General features: G+C 45.3%; 1 protein-coding gene across 1 annotated transcript in view; it reads right to left on the minus strand.

The window, feature by feature from the left end:
* The window catches only part of ATP10D (ATPase phospholipid transporting 10D (putative)), a 772,711-nt gene that overhangs the window by 572,748 nt on the left and 177,094 nt on the right, over positions 1–22,869 (minus strand). The window contains exon 3 of the mRNA XM_086962685.1: positions 7,331–7,525. Coding sequence (XP_086818811.1) covers positions 7,331–7,525 — 195 coding nt within the window. The remainder of the gene's footprint in view (positions 1–7,330; positions 7,526–22,869) is intronic.

Genomic DNA, 22,869 nt, shown 5'->3' on the forward strand with positions numbered 1-22,869 from the left:
CGTCATGAGCACAGCTCCACTGTGCCTCATGACGAGCTGGGCTCGTCATAAGCACGCAAGGGGTTAAACAATTAGATTCTTGGTGGGTATCTGCGCTCAGAAAACCCATAGAGATTTCTCTGTTCAAACGTACAGTAGGAATGGCCCACACAGAGACTCACAATAGAACTGGTGATAACCTAAAATAGCCTATACATTGCTCAGCTGTTTGTGCCAAGCAAAATGAAGAGTACTTTGAAAGAGACTCAAAGGCCATTTTCAGAACCTGTTCTCCACTTGGTGACTAGTGATGTTGACAGATCCACAGACACAAGCACCATAACATACTGACAAGACACTTGTTACTATAAAACTCTAGCATAAATTATCATGTTCAAAGTACTAAGACTGTCGGATCTGCCCAAAACTGAAAGCTTGCCACTTATCAAGGCCACATGGCTAGCAACTTGACCCTGTACCTAGCCAATTTGTGGCTCACCTGATACACGTATGTAATAATCTTTGCTAAATGCCATCTGGTATCTGATGTGAGATAAGGATGAGAGATGGTATTCATTCGAGTGGTGTCCCTGTCAGCGTGGTGTTGTGGGTGAGACTGTGCATTTCAAAACATAAAACAGAATTAAACCATAAATAGCCAGCATGTATTTCATGTATTACTTGTTAGCCTGCCTCGTTGCCAAATGAAAAACAGCCTGTGATTCTATTATCTTAACCTTAATTGCAGCAAATGAGACCAGAGAGTCAGGAGTTGTCAAAAGGTATGCAAAGATACAGAAAAAAGTCTGAACTTTCTGTAACATGATTTTAAGGCCTTAGGTTCCGGATCTTGTTTTCTTACGGCCTATAATCAAAATATAGGACTTATAGAAATTGGGAATCAAATCCTGAATTGTCCAGCAATAGCAGGTAACTAACAATTAGTTTCTGAAGTTATTTTTCTGTACAAGCCATAGACACTGCATCATCGGCATAAAGTAAAACCGGTATTGTGCTGCCTAAATGGGGGCATCCTGGCTCGCTCTCCTCACAGAGTCCTCCAGACAATTTGCATAGAGGTGAAATGCAAGGGAGTCAGATGCAGCCCTGACGTACCTCCTCTGGCCCCACTGAAACTTTAGACACATCCCACATCCCACCCCGATCTAGAATATTTGCCTCAACATCTTTAGAGAAAAGGATAGTCGGAGGCTTTGACCTATTTACACGTTCAAAAGTTGAACTGCGGTTTTTGAAAGCCAGATGTAAAGAACTTCCTCAGACAACGGTATATTTCCTAACCAACAGGTGCAGATGGAAGAACTGGTCAGGGGCGGCTCTAGGCTCATGGCGGCCCTGGGCAGGGAGCATAGGTAGGGGGCCCCGGAATAGAATGTCCGGGTGGGGCGGAGCGCGGAGGCCAGTGAAGAGGGGGGGATCAGGGTGTTTGGAAGTGGAACAGAGCCGGAGGCCGCCAAATCCCTGCCAGGGGCCACCAAGCAAATATGTATCCATCCTCAGAGGATTATTATATTAAGGATATATATTGGCGTGCTGGCCCCTGGGTTTGGTGGCCCTGTGCAGGTGCACAGCTTGCACATAAGGCAGCCCCTGAACTGGTCCATGGTGCGCAGCCCAGCTCTAAAGCTGCCCAGAGTTGCAGCGGGGATACATTTTTGTTGGGCCTAGCTATGAATTATATTATTGGTAACTTCTTTTAGCTCAGAAGGATAGACAAGGACACACAATATTGGAATAGGAAAATTGCTACGAGTACTCTAGTTACCCAAGTCAATATTGTTTTTCAAGTGGTCCATTGGGATGCCATCTGGGTCTGGTGCCTTATCTGACTTCAAAGATCAATTTAGTGGCAGTTACAATAACCCCACAATACTGTTCACTAAGGTGGCCGGGTGGTATGTATTACTAAAGTGAGATCCACTTACGTAAGCAGCAGAAATAGGCACATCCAAAGACCTACAATCACCTTTCTGAAAGAACAACTGACTTTTCACAATAGTACAGAGGATATTTCTTAGTGCTGTTTCAAGGTCTTGGCAAGCTTTTTTTTTTACTTTGGTCTTACAACTGATAATCTCCTATTTACATGCAGCTTTGAAATGAGTGAATCTTTCCATTTTGCAAGAGTGCACTTTAGGTCCTGATGTAGATTGCGACGGGCAAGAGAGCAGAAAAATGTGAGCCATTTAAAATACTTCTTGTTTAGGGAGACTGGGCCTTAGGGCATTAAATAATCATGCACAGTACAGCAAATATTTTATATGCATTCAAAACAGTAGCAACATTACTTGCATCCTCAAGCCATAAAACTAAGACCATTAAAAGGTAACCGCAAGTGATTTTCAAAATATATCATGAAATAGCAATAACAGATGTAACCTTAAGTCCAGATAATTGTTTGTCCAACTACATAGGATGGCATTATTAGTCTGTTTAGCTGGGTCTGGTAGCTGAAATGGTAAAATTAGCAGATTATGACTGCTATAAACACTTGAAATGACACCATGATACATTCCACCAAATTGACAGAGGCCAATTTATAAACCACTAATTTGCACAATTAGTCAAACTTGTTCACAACATGCCAAAACTCAGAATACCAAAGCTTCTTATCCAGGTACCCAGATGCCCCCAGTAGTGGGACAATCCACTGTTAAATTGGCTAAGAATAATTGCATGCCCACCATCACCACATGTGATGAATAAATGCAGGAGATCGTACAAGGCATTGGTGCTGGTAGCATGCTTCCTGTGCGGGCAATCGATTTAGTGACTTTCATAGGAGTAGTAAGTGTATGCCTCTCGCCCCCTGTGCTTTTCCTACTCCAAGTCACATGTTCTTTGGCATTACTTTCTAATCACTAAATTCCATTGATAACCTCTCCTTTCCTTGAATCCAATAATATCCAATTTCTTCGAGCATATCTATTCATCCTACCAATGATTTGTAGGATGCTGGCAACCATTTTAAATTCAAAGATATGGCCCTGGATATTAAGTGACCCAGTGAAGGACATGATGTTACATCATACAGAAACTGCCACCAATTCAATTAAACCTCCTTCCATTCTCCCTGCCAAAGATTGTATGACAGGAATTCTAAAAGTGGCATAGCTATCTAAATAACCCTCTGAAGTTGCCCACAAGTCTACTGAAAGTGAATGGTGCAACATTTCATAAATTGATTCCAGTCAGCATTATGCATTTTTCAAAGATTCCTGCATGAAATCATTCCGATATTGCTAGGGACAACAGCGTGATATAATCCCAGTCAAAGGTACATACACACACATTAAGGGGGATATGCAAAATGTGTCAGTTAATCATTAGAGCCAAGAGAGTTCAAAGGAATAAGGACTAGATATACTATCATACTGGTCGCAAACCGTGGTCACTAAAACTCCGGATGGACTTTGTGTAACCAGTATTTGATTTTGCAAAGAGACCTATGTACTATTTGGTCACTTCATAATTCACCAGTTTTTAGGAGCGAGACTGCAGAAAGACTTTCCGAATGAATAATTAGGCATGTCACAATTGTGCACGCCATCGGATTGGCTACAAACACTAGGCTGGTGGCCTGCAAGGGAAAACAAACCACAACTCGAGCCCGCATTCTTAAAATGGAAAACGTTTTTTTTTCCAGTTTTTTTATTTTTTAAGCAGACTGTGTTCTTAATCGTCCCGTGGATCACCGCCTACTCCCAGTTATGTGGTCAATACAATTCACAAAGGGGCCCCTTCTCCTTTGTGAATCAGTTACCAGTGCCTTTGAGAGGCCGGTAGTCTTTCAATTATTTCTAATCGGAAATTGTGGTTATATACCATGGATATATTGCATACCAAGAGGCAATTTTGAAGGAATGCCCCTTCCATAGCCCTTCCAAATTCAGTATGGGTTGCAAAACCTTTTTAACAAGTCAGAAGAAGTGTTCAGTCTTGGCAATTTCACAGTCGGAAACCATGTGATTCTGCAAATAGGGTTTGCAATGGCAAAGTTTAATTGTACATCTGGCCTATCTGAAGTAGGGAGAGTGCGGTTTCAACTAAGATTTTGTGGTCCTTTAAAGAATGGCAAGTTGTTTTTAGTCTGAAATTCGTATTCAACGCAAAATAGTCTGCCCTACAAAGATGTTTCCTTCATATTGCATTCAGTCACCTCTAAAATAATTGGACGGCCCTTAGCAAGATAGGGGTTTCCTTAGAAAGGTTTTTATGTCTACCAGAAATATGAAAGTAGGTTGCTATATGAATATCATGCTGAGATTTCTGATAGGGTGAAGCCTTTGTGAATGAATTGTCCCAGTAGGGGGAGCGGAAGCCACACCCATGCAAAAAGAAACCTTGGTGCTCACTTGAAGCCAAATGCCAGGACCTTAGAAAGATAATGTGCATTCCCCAACTTAAGGGTGAGAGACCGCCAATACTTTCTTTTGATTGGCATGTAAATATAGTTCTAAATATTTTATTTTGGATTGTCTACAGTGGGCATATACATATGATGCGTTTGGTTGTTTCATTTGCAGATAAACACAAGCAACACTTACTTAATCCTCTCACATGTGGATTCAAAGATCCCTCAAATTGTATTACTGGCAGGTGTGATAAAACAAAGTCAGACTTTAATAAATACATGCTTGTTTCTTTTGAGATTAGTTCCAAATCAACATTGAAAAGCTTGGCGTCATTTTACCCAGTAACATTTTCAGTAGCTATTTGCTCAAGTAAAATAAATATTTCCATTGATTCCGAGATCAGAAAGATATTAAGTGGGATATACTGGAATGTGAATATAGTTCTCATACAAATGGAAGGCATCTAGTCCTTTTGCAGACGTCAGGTAAAAAAAACGGTGCAGAGCCAATATCTTGCATTTCCCTTTTCATGATCATGTGATTGCAATTCCAAGATCAAGGATGGATTAGAATTTCAGCTTTTGGCCTTTTAGAACCAGAAAGTACACAGTATATCGTGTCTCTTTCTAAGACAACGTAAGCCTCAATTGCTTCCTTCCTTGGTATTTTAACAAAGACTTTCTCAGTGGAATAGCAAGAGAAAATATCTTGAAACTCAAGCTATAGGCCTAATTTGCAATATTCAGCATCATCTTCCTTCAGTAACCTTGCGTACTCTGGTATAGTCTACCAGATGGTAAGAAACACAACTCACTACAGAGGTTAATGGAAGAGGAGGAATGTTGGAGATACGGTTATAAGTTCACAGGAGAGTCCCTATAGCAACTAAGGACTGCTGACCTTCGTCTCTATTCTGGCTTTTTTTACAACTGTGTTCCAGATTGGTGGATTAGACGCTGTTATTGATGTTGCAATAGGATAAATGAGATTTAAGAGAGGAGCATCACGGTTCACAATTTTCTTATTTGTTCCAGTCCCACCTCTTTTATATATCAAGCTTCCACTTTTTATATAGATTCTGGCCCGCACTAGCCACAAAAAAGGATCATTCAGGAGTTTTGTTACTACTGGAAGCCCATTCAAACTGGGCCTTATATCATTTTTAGGAGATCTTGAAAGTTGTGGCTGCAATGGAGAGATGTCAATCACCAATGAAAAGAGGGACATGCAGAAACAGACCAAGGTATAAATAAGATGACTGGTCATTGTACTAGCTCCCGGGGGTGAAGGCACTAAAGGTGGAAGCACCTTCTGCACAAAAGAGTCCACTCCCTTGAGATTTTTACTTTGGGGAGAGGAAATGTTCATAGAATAAATAGAATCAGATAAGTATTTATGCCACAAATTCAATGCACTTGTTAGCTCAGACTTTTTATCCACCGAAAATGGTTTGGGTATTCAAGGGGTTTTTGTTACAATGTTCTCAATCTTGACAATCGTAGGGTGTCCTGGACACTGTTCATTCCTGCCCAAGTGTGAGTTGTCTAATTCCCTATTTTTATTAAAAGGGATTTATCTAAAAATACTTAAGTATTTACTAAACAAAAAAGTACATAACATCAACAGATAACGTTATCGGAATTTTGTTCAAAGGTAGCCAGTTGGCAATGTGAACAACCCAATGTACAGTTAAAATGTTTATGGTATACAAAATAATTCATGGTGAAAACAAAAGCTAATAGAACGGGACCATGGTCCTGAGACTAAGCAAAGTGAAAATGTACTGATGTTTTAAGGCAGGCACCACCATGTCTGACTTGTCCTTTCTTGCACTGGCAGTTGGTTTCTTAGGTCTTATTTCTGGTGTCGGTGTGTATAATCTTTAAGCTGTTATCTCGGCTCTTCAATTGTTTTCTAATCAAGACAATGTTCCTGAGTACTTTTTTTCTTTTGTTTAATGGTACATCTTTTTATACATTTTCTTATTTGTTATAGTTTTTTTATTGTTTCTAAAAACAATTATTGTGACTGTATAGACACACCACTGAGTTCTGTGTCTGAGGCAATGTTAAGGTAACAACATATTAGCATACTGATCTTTAGACATCACATCATTATTTTTTTTTAAACATTTTTTTTTCTTTGCATCTTTTTTTGTTCTTTTAATTTTTCGGAACTCCAGAGTAAAGATGTTGTTACATTATGGGAGTTGTGTTCTCCCTGGAACAGGAAGAAATCACTCAGTAAAGGACCCCATTCTGTGAATCTCCTTTGTCTTCCTGTCTGCCTCATTTAAGAAGTGCCCTCTTGCTGCGAAATATTTAAGAGAATATTGAAGAACCAATGTGTGATAAACCTCAGAGTCAAGGAGTAGGATGTGAAAGCTAAGGAGGCACAAATGTAAAAGATGTAAAAATCATTTCGATAAAAGGCACACTCCATGTCAAGGAAGATTCTTCATCTAAAGGCAATAAAAGGGACCCAAGACATGCCCGAAATATTGGGATCAGCTTGATCTTCCTTGCCACTTTACCCACTCATTTAATTGACTTGGAAGCCCTTTTCAACGCTTAAGATCCTAAAGATCTTCTCAAACTGCTTTTACTGCTAATAAAATACTATCACAATCACTGTGTGTTGTCTACAGGCACAACAGTAGTTAAAGTAGTCATCTTTCTAGGTTGCAAATACAGTCACCTTAAGTTATAGAAAGCACGTCATGCTAATTGCTAGATAAATGATTCTCCACAAGTTTTGACTCCATGTCTTGCTGGAAGAAAAAAAAACTCCAACCTAAAAAATACGTATCAATGTTTACGCTACCAATACACAAACAAGGTACCTAGGAAAAGAAGTTTAGTATCAGATTTTTCTGCATCGTTTCCTTCACTCCAACATCCACTTTTTGGATGGCATGTATTCATTTCAATATCAAAAGAAAAATATGGGCAAACATTTTCAAGAATTTTACTTACCTACTATACACTTTAGTTAGCATGTTATTTATCTGCTTATCAACCATGTATTTTCTGTAATCTTCAAGACCATCTTTGATTCCAATAATTGTAAGTACCACCAAAAGTGGTATCATTGTGATTTCTTTCTGGAAAGCTTCAACAACTGGAACCCAGTTCAAAACGACTAAGAACAGGAAATATAAATTTGCAACTCTAAAGAAAAATGAAAAATTGATAAAGTTACAAATTGAGGGATTTTACAAAAGAATATAAATAATAATCTTATAAGGAAACATAGTTGCTATATTTCCTACAATGCAAAACTGTATTTAAAACTTTATCCTACAGCCACACAAGCATACGGTTCCCATGACTTCTCATTTATTCCAATAATCAAGCTGTATCCAGTTGCATGACCTCCTCGTTGGATTTCACCCACTGAAAAAACTCAAGCAAGGTGTGTATATGAAATTGGTTAATTATTCTTTATTACGAAAAACACATTTATTGACTCCTTCAGAGAAACACGTCATTTTCTAGTTTTCCAAACAAGCATGTTACTAACAGATCAAAGTAGAGGTTCTGCTGGAGTCATTGCACAGTTTAAACATACACATTGGTACTCTTTTCTTAAAGTTTAGATGCAATAATATATATATTTTTCTATTTTTGAAAATTGGTTTCAAAAGCGGATACAATAACAACCTTTGATTCACTACGTGTTCACAGTTTCAATTCTTGCACATAGCAAGACAAACATCAGTTTTAATATCACCACCTTTATCGATCGGATATCTGGTACCTCTCTACCCCCACTACTCCCCGTGTGGTGAAACTCCATCGAGCAGCATGATAATCATCCCTCTGCTTTTGTTCCATTTCCCCCTGATCTTTGACCACTTTTGCGGACTGCCTCTTCCTTCATAAACCACCCTTTCCGCCTGTATACATCAATCCATATCTTTCTCCCAGTCTCGATTTCTAGGCCCAGTCACCCCTTCCATGTCCTCGCAATGTCGCCTTTTGCAACCATAATTCATAGGGAGACAGGTTATTTTTCTAGCTGTGAGGCCCGTTTTTCCCCCAGACATTTAGGAGGGGCCATCGGGTCGAGGCCATTACCTCCTTCCCACACAGTGTTAGCATTCTTGATGTTATTTCGTCCAAGTATTTCCGGATTGTTGGGCAGTCCTATCATTGATGTATAAAAGTGCAACACTCCCTAGGGGAGAGGAGAGGGGGGGGGGGGGGGGGAGTGGTGAGCTGGATGTGCCCATTTTAACTGGGGTCATACTCATAGTATGCTCTATGTAAGATCTCCTGCCACTCCTCTTCGCTCATGTCCCCTATGCCATTAACCCATTTGGCCCGTATTTACCCCAGGTTATCATTCGAGTTGTTTAGTATCTTCCTATATGTTAGTGATATTGTTTTCTCTTTTAAATGATCATCCAAGAGCCTATCTCCTAGGGGGGAGGAGGCCGGGAGCTCAATGCCGCTAGGAATTGCCCCTTGCAATGAGCTATGTACCGGGCGGTACCGAAACGTATCTCCTGAGACAAGTTCATAGTCCCTTTGAAGGTTGTTAAAAGGTATAGTCTTCACTCGCACCCATAAGTCACCAACCTTAGAGAGACCGATGAGGTCCCATTTGTCGAACCCGGGTTGTTTTGCTGACAGTCCCAGGAGCACCAACTCCCAAAGTGGAGTAGCCACAGTTATCTCATCTTTCCACCCCAGTGCCGATGATGCAGCGTGCCATAGCGTGATTGTTGTCGATGCCGGTGTGTGTCGTGGTGCACTCTTTTTCCCACCATAGATCGCTCTATGATAGTTCCCCGGTTCCATATTGTGTCTCTTCATCTTAAAAGCTGGTTCTACTTGTGGCCAATGTACCCAGTGATTTGTTACTGAAAGTTGAGCTGCCCAATAGTAATATTGGATTACCAGGAGGGCGATGCCTCCATCATACCAGCTCTTTGTCAGTTTAGCCAGTGCAATTTGAGGGATACCATTGTCCCAGAGGAGTGCAAGTATCTCAAATTCTATAGCTTGAAAATATTTTGATAGGACAGGATATGGAGTGTACAGGAATATATAAACAAAACGAGGTAGTGCCATCATTTTGTATAGGGAGGCTTTGCAGTGAAATGATAGGGAACGTATTTTCCAATATTGCACGTATTCCTGTAGTCTATGTAAGGGGGGAGCAAAGTTGTGCTCATAAAGAAATGCTGGGCTTGTGGGGACAGATTCCCAAGTATCTAAACCCTTCTGTTACTCTTCGTGCCACACAGACCTTGGGGACGTTGGTGCCAGGACCGCAAAGGACCTATATTAGCGACTTGTCCCAATTTATGGTATATCCAGAGTATTTTTGAAACATGGTAAATATATGCAGTACTCTATTTATGGAGGAGTAGGGGTTAGCTAGGTAGAGTAGTATGTCGTCTGCATACAGTGAGAGTCTGTCTTCCCAATCCTTTGTCCATTTGAGTCCCCTTATGATCGGATCACCTCAGATCCATATTGCTAGCGGCTCTAACACCAGCGCAAATATTAATGATGAGTCGGCAGCCATGCCGTGTCCCAGGCTGCAATTTGAATATCAATGATCTTCCCCAGTTTACTGCGACTTGTGCTAGGGGCTCGGAGTAGAGAAGACGTATCCATGAAAAGTATTTTTTCCCAAATCTCTCCAAGGCCCTGAATAAAAAGGGCCATGCAATCATATCAAATGCCATTTTGGCATCTAATGACATTAGAACAGTCTCCTCCCTAATGTTCCCAGACATCCCAAGTTCTCCATGAAGGCGCCGCAGGTTGAGCGCTGTATTTCTTCCTGGCATAAAGCCTCATTGGCAGGGGTGGACTAGTTCATGCAGCAGGGGAGACAAGCTAGTTTCGAGGATTTTGGCGAGAATCTTAACTTCTGTGTCCTGCAGGGATATGGGCTTGTATGAATTAAATTTTTCGGGCCGTTTCACACTTTTATGTATTACGACGATATCTGTGAGTCTCTGACTTTCAGGTAGGGTACCTCGTGTTATGCTTTCTTTATACATCCTCACCAGATATGGGGCGATTGTGGATGTTGCTAGTTTATATAATTCAATTGGTAGGCCACTAGGGCCCATTGCTTTTCCTACCTTTAGCGCACCAAATGCCTGTACCATCTCTTTTTTGGTCAGATCGGACTCCAAACTTTCCCTATCTGTATAATCTAAGGAGGGCAGACTGAGAGCGGCCAGCAGCTCTTGAGCCCCAATCTGAGTGGACATCAATGATGGCATATATAGGTGACTGAAATATGTTGCTACGGGCTCAGGAATTTCTTGCCGGTCTCTAAGCGGGTCCTCACCGTCTGGTGTAATTTCGAACACCCATCTAGTAGCCTTTTCCTATTTCTCCCACCACGCTAACAGCTTCCCCGCCAATTAAAGATTGCTTGTATGACCCATAAAGCTCTTCACTTTAATACCCCACTCTACCTGGCAAATAAGCTGGAACTTTCTGGGGGCTCCTGGCCCACAAGGAGCACCGGCACCTTGCTGCTCAAGCCAAAGAAATTCAATAAGCTTAAAACTTACAATCGTACATTCTCGGGCATTGCCCCGAGAATCTGGAACGCCCTTCCAGTGGAGACAAGGCTTATTCCATCCACTTTTGCCTTCAAAAGGGAAGTGAAAGCACTACTAATGAACAATGCGCTGATCTAGAAACTTTTCTCCTCCTACCTCAAGATTTTTGGATATCCTATTACATGTCATCTGTTGCAACCTACTGTTGCCTGCCATGATGTCCCTTTTGTTCTTGATATGCATTTTCCTAATTTTCTTTCTACCCTAGCCTTCTCCCTATTTCCCTCCATTATGTCATTTTTGCTCTTGTTGCACATTGACCTAGTGTACCTTGATTTGTCTCCTTAAGCTGTGTTCTTATGTCTTCTTCAACCTTATGTAAAGCACTCTTGATACCCACTTGGGTCATGTTCGCGCTATACAAAAATTAAAATAAAAAAAAATCTCCGACTTTGTATATTTGGTGTTGGGTGGCTTGATATTGTGCTCTTGCTGCTTCTTCACCAATATCTTTATATTCTTTCTGTTTAATCTTTAATCTACGTTTGGTGGCTGGGGTATCTGTCAATATTAGCTCAGATTCTGAATCTCCTCTTCTACTGCAACCAGTTGTTTCTGTTTTTCTTTTTTATGATCAGATATTGAAGAGATCCCTTGCCCCCCAATTTCTGCCTTTTATGCTTCCCACATCATTTGGGCTGAGTCCACTGACCCCTTGTTTCTGTTGAAATAATTGGTGATCCATTCAGCCAAGCCCTCCCTTAAAAGTGGCAATTTCAAGTACCAAGGCTTAATTAAGTGTCATCCCGTCTCTTGGCAGAAGGCGCACCCCATACAGTGCAATAAGTGGAGAGTGATCCGAGACACCCCTTGGGAGGTGAGCCACTCCCCCAAACATTGAAAGTTGGTCTGCCATTCCAAATATATAGTCTATACGGGCCAAACTTCCATGAACCAGAGAGTGAGAATACAGGTGGGCTGTGGGATTATGCAACCTCCAACATCTACTAGGCCCATAGCCCTCAGAAATTCTTCTAGGGCCTTCACAGGAGCTTCCCTTTGTTTGGCTGGCCATCTATCCCAGTCTCCATTAAGGGCCGCATTACAGTCACCCCCAATAAGTAGTTCTACCTCAGATAGGTTAGTTTTATGTGACCCCAGATCTGCGCAAGTGGGGGAATGCAGTCTTGGGGGAATGCAGTCTTGGAGGTGCAGAGAGGGACATAATGTTCAGTGGTCTGACCTCCCAATATCCAGACGGTCACAAATCGTCCCAGTCTGTCATGTTTAACGGTTTGTATTTTATAAGGGATGGATTTACACGGAAGAATTCCAACTACCCTTGATCCTCTGGTATAGCGGGAATGGGCTACCAATTTGTCGCCCCATCTATTTAGTGCACAATAGGAGGTCCCCTCTAAGTGGGTTTCTTGCAACAGTACAATATTCAGTGCCTGCGTCTTCAAGTACTGCAATACCACCCCTCTTTTGATTCCGTCCCCCAATCCATTAACATTCCAAGAGAGGATTTTAAAGACAAAAGAAAGGAATGCGGTTGTCAGATTAACATGCATTTCATGATCCTGGTGAGCACCCTCTGGGGTCCCGGGAGCACAAGGTGTCTCCTCCAGGCCTACAGAAGCCACTGGGTGCAGGATGATTCAACCGCTAACTGGGTAATTTTCTGTTGGGCCATTTGCCTTTCATCTATTTTTTGTTCAGGACATGTACTCTGAACTATCAGCCCGATTCATCAAGCAAAATTGCGCTTGCAAAGGGCCAGATTCTGAGAATCTGGCCCTTTGCGAGTGCAAGTTTTGCATTTGGGATTCATCATCCCAAATGCAAAAATCGCTATTAGCGAAATCGCATATTTGCTAGGAATTGGATTTAAGGAATCTCTAATAGAGATTCCTTAAATGCAATTCATCTACCAATTTGAAATTGCGAATTGGCAATATTTGGTCGCAATTTACCACGAAGTCTGACTTCGTGGTAAATTGCGAAAAAAGAGAAAAAAGAACTTTAGTGCATCTTTTTCTTTTGCATGTTACACACACGCATGTCCGTGCGCAACACCTGTTTAAATTTGCATTTAAGGGGTGCCACAGGGTGTCCCTTGGACACCCCTTGCACCCTTGAAATCGCTATCTTATTTGCGATTAGCAAATTGCTAATCGCAAATAAGGAATACTCCCCATTCATTCCTATGGGCCTTTTGGCCCATAGGAATAAATGGGGAGTTATTCCTTATTTGCGATTAGCAATTTGCTAAATCGCAAATAAGGATTGTGTAGGAATCGCATCTTATTTTGCGATTCCTACATGAATCCCGTTTTGCGAGTCTGTAATAGCGATTCCTTATGAATCGCTATTAAAGACTCGCAAAACGGGTCTTTGATGAATCTGGCTGTTTATCTTTCATGTTCAAATTTAAATACCCAAGAACTCTGCAAGGTTGGGAGTGGGGGGGGGGGGGGCAGTTGTAAGTCCACATTGCAGGGAGGGATGAAGGGGTTGCAGGTTACGCTAGGGTCAGTTACAGAGTGCAGTTGTACCCCTTCCCATATAACACAACGTTGGGGAACGTGTCTCAGCTGGCCACCCACCAATAGAAGTTTCCTCGCTTAAACATGTAGTGATTACGCCATTTTAATACCGTCTACTATAGGTCTATCGGGTCCAAACTGGAATTATAACAGACTACAGATGACCAATCATATACCTGTAAAGATTTATAGATTTCGACTAGTGTCCTACTATTGGATCCCACCATTAAATATCAGCTTGATTAGCAGTCTCAAAAATGTTATATACATATTAGAGGGAGCCACAGAAGATCGCTTTGAGTATCTTACTTCTACCTGTGATTATGGGCCCTGTGGCTATTTTGCAGTCCCCTTTTGCCCATCCTCCACCTCTGGACCTTCACTCTGTCCCTGATCTGCTTCTCGCCACTCTTGTCCCTTTGTATGTCTTTGGAGGCTGGATCTTTTGATTCTGGTTGTTCTCCATCCCTCCAGCCACTCCCAGGCTTTCTCTGGTAATTCAAAAAACCATGACTTCCCCTCAGCTACCACTCGAAGTCTGGCCAGGAAGAGCATTACAGATTATATGTCTTTGTCGCAGTGCGCCCGTTTAACTTCCAGGAAGGAGCGCTGCATCTTCTGAACCTTCACCGTAAAGTCCGGGAAGAAGGTTATAGTTGAGTTATCAAACTTTATTGGGGGAGCCGAGCGGGCTGTCTGTAAGATTATGTCACTATCTCTGAAATTGAAGATTCTCGACAGGATGGGGTGCGGGGAGCACCTGGCCTCAGCGGGCTCCCAGCATCTGATGGACACGTTCCACCGAGAAGTACAGAGAAAGGGAGCGGGCTGCTAGTGATTTTGGATAAGATCTTCCACAAATAAGTCCAAGTCCAAGGAGCTTTTTGACACTCAATTCTAATGTTTTAATAGATTTCTGGAGCGTGGAAACAGAGACCTCTGTAGCTTTTACTTGGCCCCCCAGATTATGCAGGTCAGCATGCATTAGCGTCACTCGTGAGGTAACCGTATACATCCTACTTTCAAGTGCCAAACGCACGTCTTGTATTGCTACCATTGTATCTTGTAGAGTCGGGCCGTCTGTCTCCATTAGCTACTTTTGACCTTGCTTCTCACCCTTTTCCACTGCAGTGTCCATTCTGAAGCGTGTGTATTTATCAAGTTTTGTTTGGAGCGTAGTTTTTGGACCCTTCGGATTCGACATCATGCAGGGGTGTGTTATTTCTCTATCTGTTTCTCCTGCTCCACGCTTATACCCATACACACCTGTTCTGGAGGATTCCAAAACTATACAAAAGGTCCTCACAAGTACATGCCCCGTGTTAGTTGGAAGGCCAGCATCAGTCATTGCCCTCCTCAGCCTTCATACAACCCCTTCTACCTGGTTTCCAAGCAGCAGGTAATAATGTCTCCTCTCAATATGGTGGGCCCATGAGAATCACCGTCCCCTTCCCTAGCAATCCGTGTATGTCGCCGCTCCTGTCGCCGCTCCTGTCGCCGCCATGTCTTGCTCTGCAGCACAGCATCTCGATGCAATTCCTCACCGCAATCCATCCCGGGTCCGGTCTCAGACCTCATTCCTCACTCATCACTCGTCTACATCCAGGCGTCCCTCCGCCATAGAAGTCCGGGGCCCCAATCAGGAGGGCTGATGCGGATATTTGGAGGACTTAGCAGCCCGCCCCAGCGTTTCCTCTTGGCCGGCTGTGGTCCAATTTCACTACTTGGCACGGGTCACTCACCAGGGACGAGATGAGTCCCCACCTCCATTGCAGGGGTTCTAGGGATCCGACACCAATCCCATCCAGGCTGCAATTTCTGGTGCTCCATTGAGAAGGGCTGATACAGACGCCCAGGCCGCAGTCGCACCCACCTCAGCGCTGCCTGCCTCGGCCTTCGCCTCTCGGGCGTCTTATCTCTACACCACGGCTGAGCGGTCTCGCTATAGCCCGCGTCTCCCACTTAACATAGTAAACAAGGATGGAGGAACTCGTATACTTCAGCCGCAGAGTCTGGAGGGAACTGAGATCTCCTCAACCTCAGCCGCATCGCAAGTCTCCTCCTCCTGATGTGCTCTGCGCTCTTGGGTCAGACTTCGCCCAGTATTCAACGGCAGAGCACGGCAGGATCCGATAACTTCTGCCAGACGTTACCAGATATGTAAGGGTTCAACTGGCTACTATTTGATTCGTGGCAACAATCGTGACGGATATTAGGGGAATTGGTGGGCGATCGCCGGTGCTCACCTAAGGTGTGGTTGGCTGCTGGCCACGCCCCCCTAAATGTAAGAATATGGTCAGGTCTTGGCAAGAATGTGTTAAGAATCTGGCAATGGGTGCAGTCTAGAGATCATTTACTGAGCCACAGGCCAATGTGTTTCACCCATATACTAAAGTTTCACCCATATACTAAAGTCCGGGTCAGGCTCAGCACTGCCAATTCCTTCATGTCTTTGAAGATTGTTTTACATTTACAAATTGCTTATTTTCCACTAGGTAGTTATAGTTAGATCTGCTTTTCCACAGAAATAGATTTTGTTTGGTATGCTAATAACTGATTATTCTTCACAAAACTGTCCCGAAAAAAGTTCATCCACCTAAGCTCCTTCGTGGAAAGTTTTGGGTGATCATCATGCGGAGGGATGAAAAAAAGGAGGTTCCCAAAAAGTCAAAATCCCCATGCATTTTCTATAGACTTCTTATACAAGGCTACAGCAAAAACAGCTGAACGGAATTACACCACATTTGATAGGAAGCTAGATTGTGCGCAGATTGTGCTTTTTGTGCTCTGGTGTAAATCTGTTTATTAGTTTGAGAAATAAAGGGACAAAAAGTATTGCATATCTGGACGGTTTGGTCCGTGAGAGTCTCTAGACACTCTCATAGGAGCGGCAATTTAAAAAACGGTTGTTCTGATTGGCTGAGGGAGCTTTCTGACAAGGAGTCAGACGCCCGCAGGAGCAAACACTGATTGGCTGCGAGCAACATGAGAAAAATAATGCAGGCAGCCATCACAGGACTCTGGGACTAAGCCCATGACCTTAAGTTACAAAAAAATAATCATAATATAAGGGGCAGGCTCGGGATACCCTGACCACCTAGGCACCATGGGGGAGGACCAAAAGGATTCCCCCCCAGCCCACCCAAACCCAAACACCCCCCAAAAGGGCAAAAAAAAGCCACAATCCTGCAAGACTTTAGTGGGAATGAGAAACAAAATGGCGCGCAAGATGCATTTATTAACCTTATGCCCCGGGGAGCCAACCCTCGGGCTCTGTTCATAAAGAGGAGGGGGCTTCATGGCCCCCTGCCGAGGCTCCTGAGACCCCGGGGAGCTAACCCTTTGGGTCTGAAACTTTACAAAATGCATTGGAGGAGTGGGGGGGGCAGCAGTCCCCCTCCATGAGCAATTAATGGTCCTGGAGACTCACATCTCCAAGTACCTGCCCACACCTAGGACATGCTGGTTCCCTGCAGACAGCGGGGCAGGAAAAACGGTGTTTGCTCTCGCTTGGCAGGAGCATTTTTTTTTTTTACAGCCCATCTGGAGCAAACATCAAGTCTGCTCCCAGCGGGCAGGAGCTTTAACAATGCTATCGCCCGCTAGAAGCGAACATTTGATCCATTTCCCTGCCCACAGCGATGCAGGCAGAGAAACTGATCAAAATAATGCCCCTGCTCGGAGTGAGCAGCGTTAGTAGCTGCTTCCTGTGGGTGGGATCAATGCCAGCTCCCACTGCATTCAGGAAGACAGTTGGGGCCTTGGGGCTCCCGCCCTCCACCCCCCTAAGGTTACCAACAAGAGTTTGGTGGGTGCCCTGGGTGGGCACAAGAGCACCCAAATTTAAGTTTGAGGCCCCCAAGGGGGGGGCATGGCTTAGCCGGCGATCGTGATGGCCGAACTGTGCTAAAGCTCCCGGAGTTATGTAGCCCATCCGAAATTCCAAGACACGCTGGCGGCCTGACTTCACCATCAATGGAGGCCGGAATCCTGCTGCACCCGAAGGGGACCTGCTGAACCGCGATTTTTGCAGTCTGAAACACAACAAACTCTCGAAACACACAGAGACGCGCAGCCAAGGGGAATACAAGATGGCGGCCCGGTGAAAATCCCAAGCGTCTCTCCAGACTGCTGGCTCTGCGGCTGCTGGAACGGGACTGGCTGTGCAATTCCAGAGCTAAAGAGTTCATTCATCCTGCCAGCAGCAGAGGAAGACGGATGACCCGGTCGAACATCGGTGCGCTGCTGCCCTGATTATCCTGCAGCCCAGACACCTTGGTTGCCGTGATTGTGGGTGTGACTAGTGCACCAGCGACTCCCCTCCATACTGATACTGCAGCGAGGTGCAGTAAGTGGCGGTTACCTTATACTAGCCCTCCCGACCACACTAGACAAGACATCGTCAGGGGTCTGGCCGCCCCCTCCCCCTGCTCCGCACTGACCTGGCCACTGCGGGCTGTCTCCACGCTGTGCTCCCTGCACCACCGGTGGCGAGGGGGGTACAGGGGGATATCTGCTTGAGGAGACCAAGAAAACGGCCCGGGGGCGTGCCAGACGTTCTTCGCGGCCCCCAGCTCCATGCCCGGAGGGGTGAGACCGACTGCGAGGCACTGCATATGGTGAGACCCTACATCCCACTGGCGGTGGACGGGGTGAGTCACCCGAACTGAGTACCATTCGGCCCAGAGGCTGCGGCGGCCGCGATTGTGGCGGCGGCGACTGGTTCGTTAGAGGCCCTGTGGATACCCGCCGCGGCGAGCTACAGTGAGTAGTGCACACCGATACGGTTTTCCCCCTGGCCACTTTGATCACGGCGCTCCCGGGGCCCGCTCTACTTCCGCCCACCGTGCACCGGGATGGCCGCTACGAAAGCCATCCATTCTGCGCTCCCTGCCCCCCATGGCTGGGCCCCCTCCCGATACCAATATCCCACTGCTACATTTGGAGCCACGTGGCGCGCTGGTGCGGTAGCGTCCCTCCAGTCCTCACACTGCCCACTGAGGGTCCAGCTTGCAGCCCTAGTACTCACCTGCTTACCCTGCAGCAAGGGGTGTCCCGCCTGAAGAGCTAATATCGCTCATCGCCAACACATGGACACTGGCCGGGTGCTTCCCTGTTGGTCAGAGTTTCAGAAAAGGCATCTTGTTAGATCTTGGGGACATGCGCCTTGAACCCTCTGCCTCCCCTGGCACACTCCTCGGCGGGCTCAAAGCAGGCTCTCCTTTGAGAAGCCAGCAGACGCAGGCAAGGGCCCATCTACCACCATGGCAGCGGGTGGCCAACCTCCATCTGCCCCCACGGAAGATGCAGGACAGGTGGGCCCGCTGTTGCAAGAAATGCGGGCGGGATTCAAAGCATTGGACGTCCGTTTTGACACCCTAGACAAACACATTGCGGACTTAGGGGCCAAACTTCAAGTGCAGGACCGTCGCCTGGACGTGGTGGAATCCCGGACATCTGACTTGGTAGATGGCATAGCCCAATCCCTAAAGAGGGGCCACAGGATGGAGAGAATACTAAAGGAAGTGGCGATAAAGAACAAGGATTTAGAGGCCAGGAGCCGCTGTAATAGTCGCCTCGTGGGCGTACCGGAATCTACAGCGACTGGGCGCATTGACTACCTAGTGGAAACCATCCTGATAGATCTTTCTGGAAGGGAGGCGTTCACCCCAAGTTTTGTAGTGGATCGCGCGCACAGGTCGCTCGGCCCACGACCCAACCTTGGCCTCCCGCTAAGGCCCATCATAGCCAGGATACTGAACTTCCGGGACCGAGACACTGCGTTGCGGATGGCCAGAAAGAAGGTGGAACTCAACTGGCAAGGCTCCAAACTGTCATTGTACCCTGACTTTACCACTATGGTGCAGGATGCCAGGAGGAAATTCCAAGGTGTCAAAGCGACTCTTCGGAACTTGGGACTGAAGTATGGAATGTTACATCCAGCCAGACTCCGTGTGGATATCAATGGATGATCCAGAGTATTCGAAAGCCCAGCGGAGGTGCAGGACTTTTGCAACACTTACAAAGTCAACAACAAAGGTTCACCGGACGCTGTTGCCTCCTCCACACTACTGAGTGGGTCTGATGCTAGTGCGGACCTGTTTTCCACGTCCGACCCCGGTTGAACAAGTATCCTTTTTTGATCAGTGTCGCCACAAGAGTTCCTTAACAGTGTTTTTTGATGCATTGACATTGTTTGTTCTTGGTTACTTAACTACTGACGGCAAACGTCCCCCTATCTGGTATACACCTTTGACCTGTGTTTATCGTATTGTTATGTACCCCAAAAGTTTAGCTTTGCACAAAATTTGTATGTTCTGGGTACTGTGGGTTATCGCTGACAACTGGATGTTGACTTTCCGAATGGATGAGAAGGCTGGGTGGTGGGAGGCGGGATGGGAATTGTTCTTCTTGCAAAGCACAGAGTTTAGACTATACACGAGCAATGGCAGACTGGCAGAGTATGGACATAGGCTGTTCTTATATATTATGTTTCACCTGCAGTTATGGCACAAGTAGGACACGCTGTTGGCCCATCCAATATTACCCTGGCCACATGGAATGTTAGAGGACTGAACGATACTCGGGAAAGGCGGCAGGTCCTACATTATTTAAACCGACATAATGTAGACATAGCACTGATACAAGAGACTCACCTCCCCTCAGTAGACGGATCCCGATTTGCATCCGCATGGGGCGCAAACTGCTACTTCACGAATTATATCAACTATGCCAGAGGTACGGCTATCCTGGCCCATAAGCGACTCCTCTTTGAATTCCACTCTGTTGTACAGGACGACTCTGGTAGATTGGTCATAGTGGTGGGCACTCTTTATTACTACAAGATCGCGCTGGGATGTATATATGGCCCCAACACTGACTCCCCCGATTTCTTTAATGATCTATATGCGAAGCTATTGCAATTGGGCTCCATTCCTCTGTTCTTGAGGGGATTTTAATGTTACGTTCGACCCACTCTTAGATAGCACCTCAGCGGCCCGACCCGAAGCCTAGAGCGCGCAAAGCCTTACATTCCCCGTGTGACCGTGATGGACCTGGGGCGAACACGTGACCCTACCCACACTACACATACGCACTACACGGGTGTTAGTAATACTTGGACATGGCTCGACTATTGGCTAGCCTCCCCAGAGTTCTCCAGATGGTTCCACAATATACATACGTTACCCAGGTCCTACTCCGACCACTCTCCGGTACTGATGAGGAGGTTTGTCCCCCATCCTGAAGGGTACGAGCGACAGTGGAGGTTCCAGTCATGTGCACTACATGACGAGCAGTTTAGGGAGGAACTATATGTAGCTATCGAAGATTACTTTGATATAAACACAGGCTCGGTGGACTCCGAGGCAGTATTGTGGGAGGGTTTCAAAGCCTATATAAGGGGCGTATGTATTTCCAAGAGTGCTGGGACACAGAGAGCTACGGGCCACGTTGTCCCGATTGGAAGTAGACCTGACCGCATTAGACACTTCACAACAGGATACTCCAAACCCCGGGTATGAAGCCAAGAGAACAGCCCTACTCCTCCAGTATAGAGATCGGCTGAAAAGGAAATTCTACATATGGGTAAATAACACAGCGCTAGAGTTTACGGGGAGGGGGAGAGTCCCGGTAGGATCTAGCTCAGATGCTTCGACCCCCCCTATGCGAAGCCATATGTTACAGAGCTGCAATCAGAATCGGGGCATACACTCACAGACCCCCTGCTGATACAGGAGGAATTCCTGTCCTATTTCAAAACACTATACACCACCAAGCTGGGACCTGACCACTCGGGTCAGGAAGAATACCTTTCAGAAATAGCATTAGTTTACTTGGAAAACTGTATGCAGGATTTTTGGCAGAGCCCATTACTGCGGATAGCGAACAGGAGGCCATTGACGCCTTGAGCACTTCCACAGCCCCGGGATTAGACAGCTTTATGCCCGATTTTTATAAAGCTTATAAGGACCTGTTGACCCCGCACTTATTGGATATGTACGCAGAGGCCCTAGAATCCCAGCAACTCCCTCCCACGTTGAGAGAGGCCGTAATCATATTGCTGCCAAAACCTGGCAAAGATCTCCTCCATTGCAGCTCTTATAGACCATTATCATTATTAAATTTAGACTATAAAATTCTATTGAAAGCCTTGGCATGCCGCTTGTCCCTATTAGTAGAGTCCATAATTTCCCCGGCCCAGTCAGGATTCGTTCCTCATCGATCCACTGCCTTCAATCTTCGAACCTTACATAGATTAGATCCGGACACACCTGCAGCGGCGATATTATTAGACACTGAGAAGGCTTTCGATTCCCTAGAATGGCCTTTCTTCCTTTCCATAATGCAGCGCATGTGTATGCCCCAAGGCTTTATAGCCACCATGGCCTTGCTTTACACGCGCCCTGTAGCCAGGCTGCACTTAAACGGAACCCTCTCTGCACCCTTTAATTTACCACGCGGAACACGTCAGGGATGTCTCCTTTCTCCCTTATTATTTATTCCGGCGATGGACCCACTGATTCGGCACTTCCAGGAAAAGCCCCTTCACAGGGGTTTGGTATTTCGGACAGGCCCTCTATTAGTCTCCCTGTATGCTGACGACACGATTTTGTATGTATATGACCCCCAAACCAATCTTGACCCATTGCTTAGCGAGATCCTACGATTTGGCAACTTCTCTGGCCTCAAAATTAATTGGGGTAAATCAGTTATTTTCCCGCTCACGGCAGGGATGAGTCAGTGGACCTCGGAATACCCACTACAATGGTGCATTGACTCAGTGAAATATTTAGGAATTCACATTCACCGAGACACTGAGCAGATAGTGCGCCGAAAGTACGAAGTAGTGATTTCCCAACAAGAGAGACAAATAGATTCCTGGCTTAAGCTTCCACTCTCTATGGCGGGCCGCGTAGCCATAATAAAAATGGTAGTTCTCCATAGATTTCTGTATTTGTTCCAGAATATTCCGATTCCCCAGACCATAAAATTTTTCAGTACTCTACGGTCCTTGCTGATCAAATTGGTTTGGGGTAACAGAACACCCAGGGTACAATGGAAAGTGATGACTCTTCCTTACGATCGGGGAGGGTATGGAGTTCCTGACTTGCACTTCTATTATTTGACCGCGCAAGCCAGTTTTGCACATGCCTGGTATCATCCGGATACTAGAATCACCTATCTCCGCCCCGAATCAGATGTTGTTCTCGCTAATGTATTAGCTTCGGTTCTAGCCTCGGGTGTCCACCACGATCCCAAAGTCATACAGCCCGTTTACACCACCAGCTGGGCATAGCTGAAGCTAAGTAAAATCACACAGATGAACACCCTCTATCCCCCCTCTCTTCCCCTACCGAATGCTCCTTTTTTGCCCATTACCTCCGAAAAACTAGTGCAAAAGACTTGCGACAAATTCAACTTCCAC

This window comes from Lissotriton vulgaris, chromosome 3_1, assembly GCF_964263255.1.
Source record: "Lissotriton vulgaris chromosome 3_1, aLisVul1.2, whole genome shotgun sequence".
Classification (NCBI taxonomy): Eukaryota; Metazoa; Chordata; class Amphibia; order Caudata; family Salamandridae; genus Lissotriton; species Lissotriton vulgaris.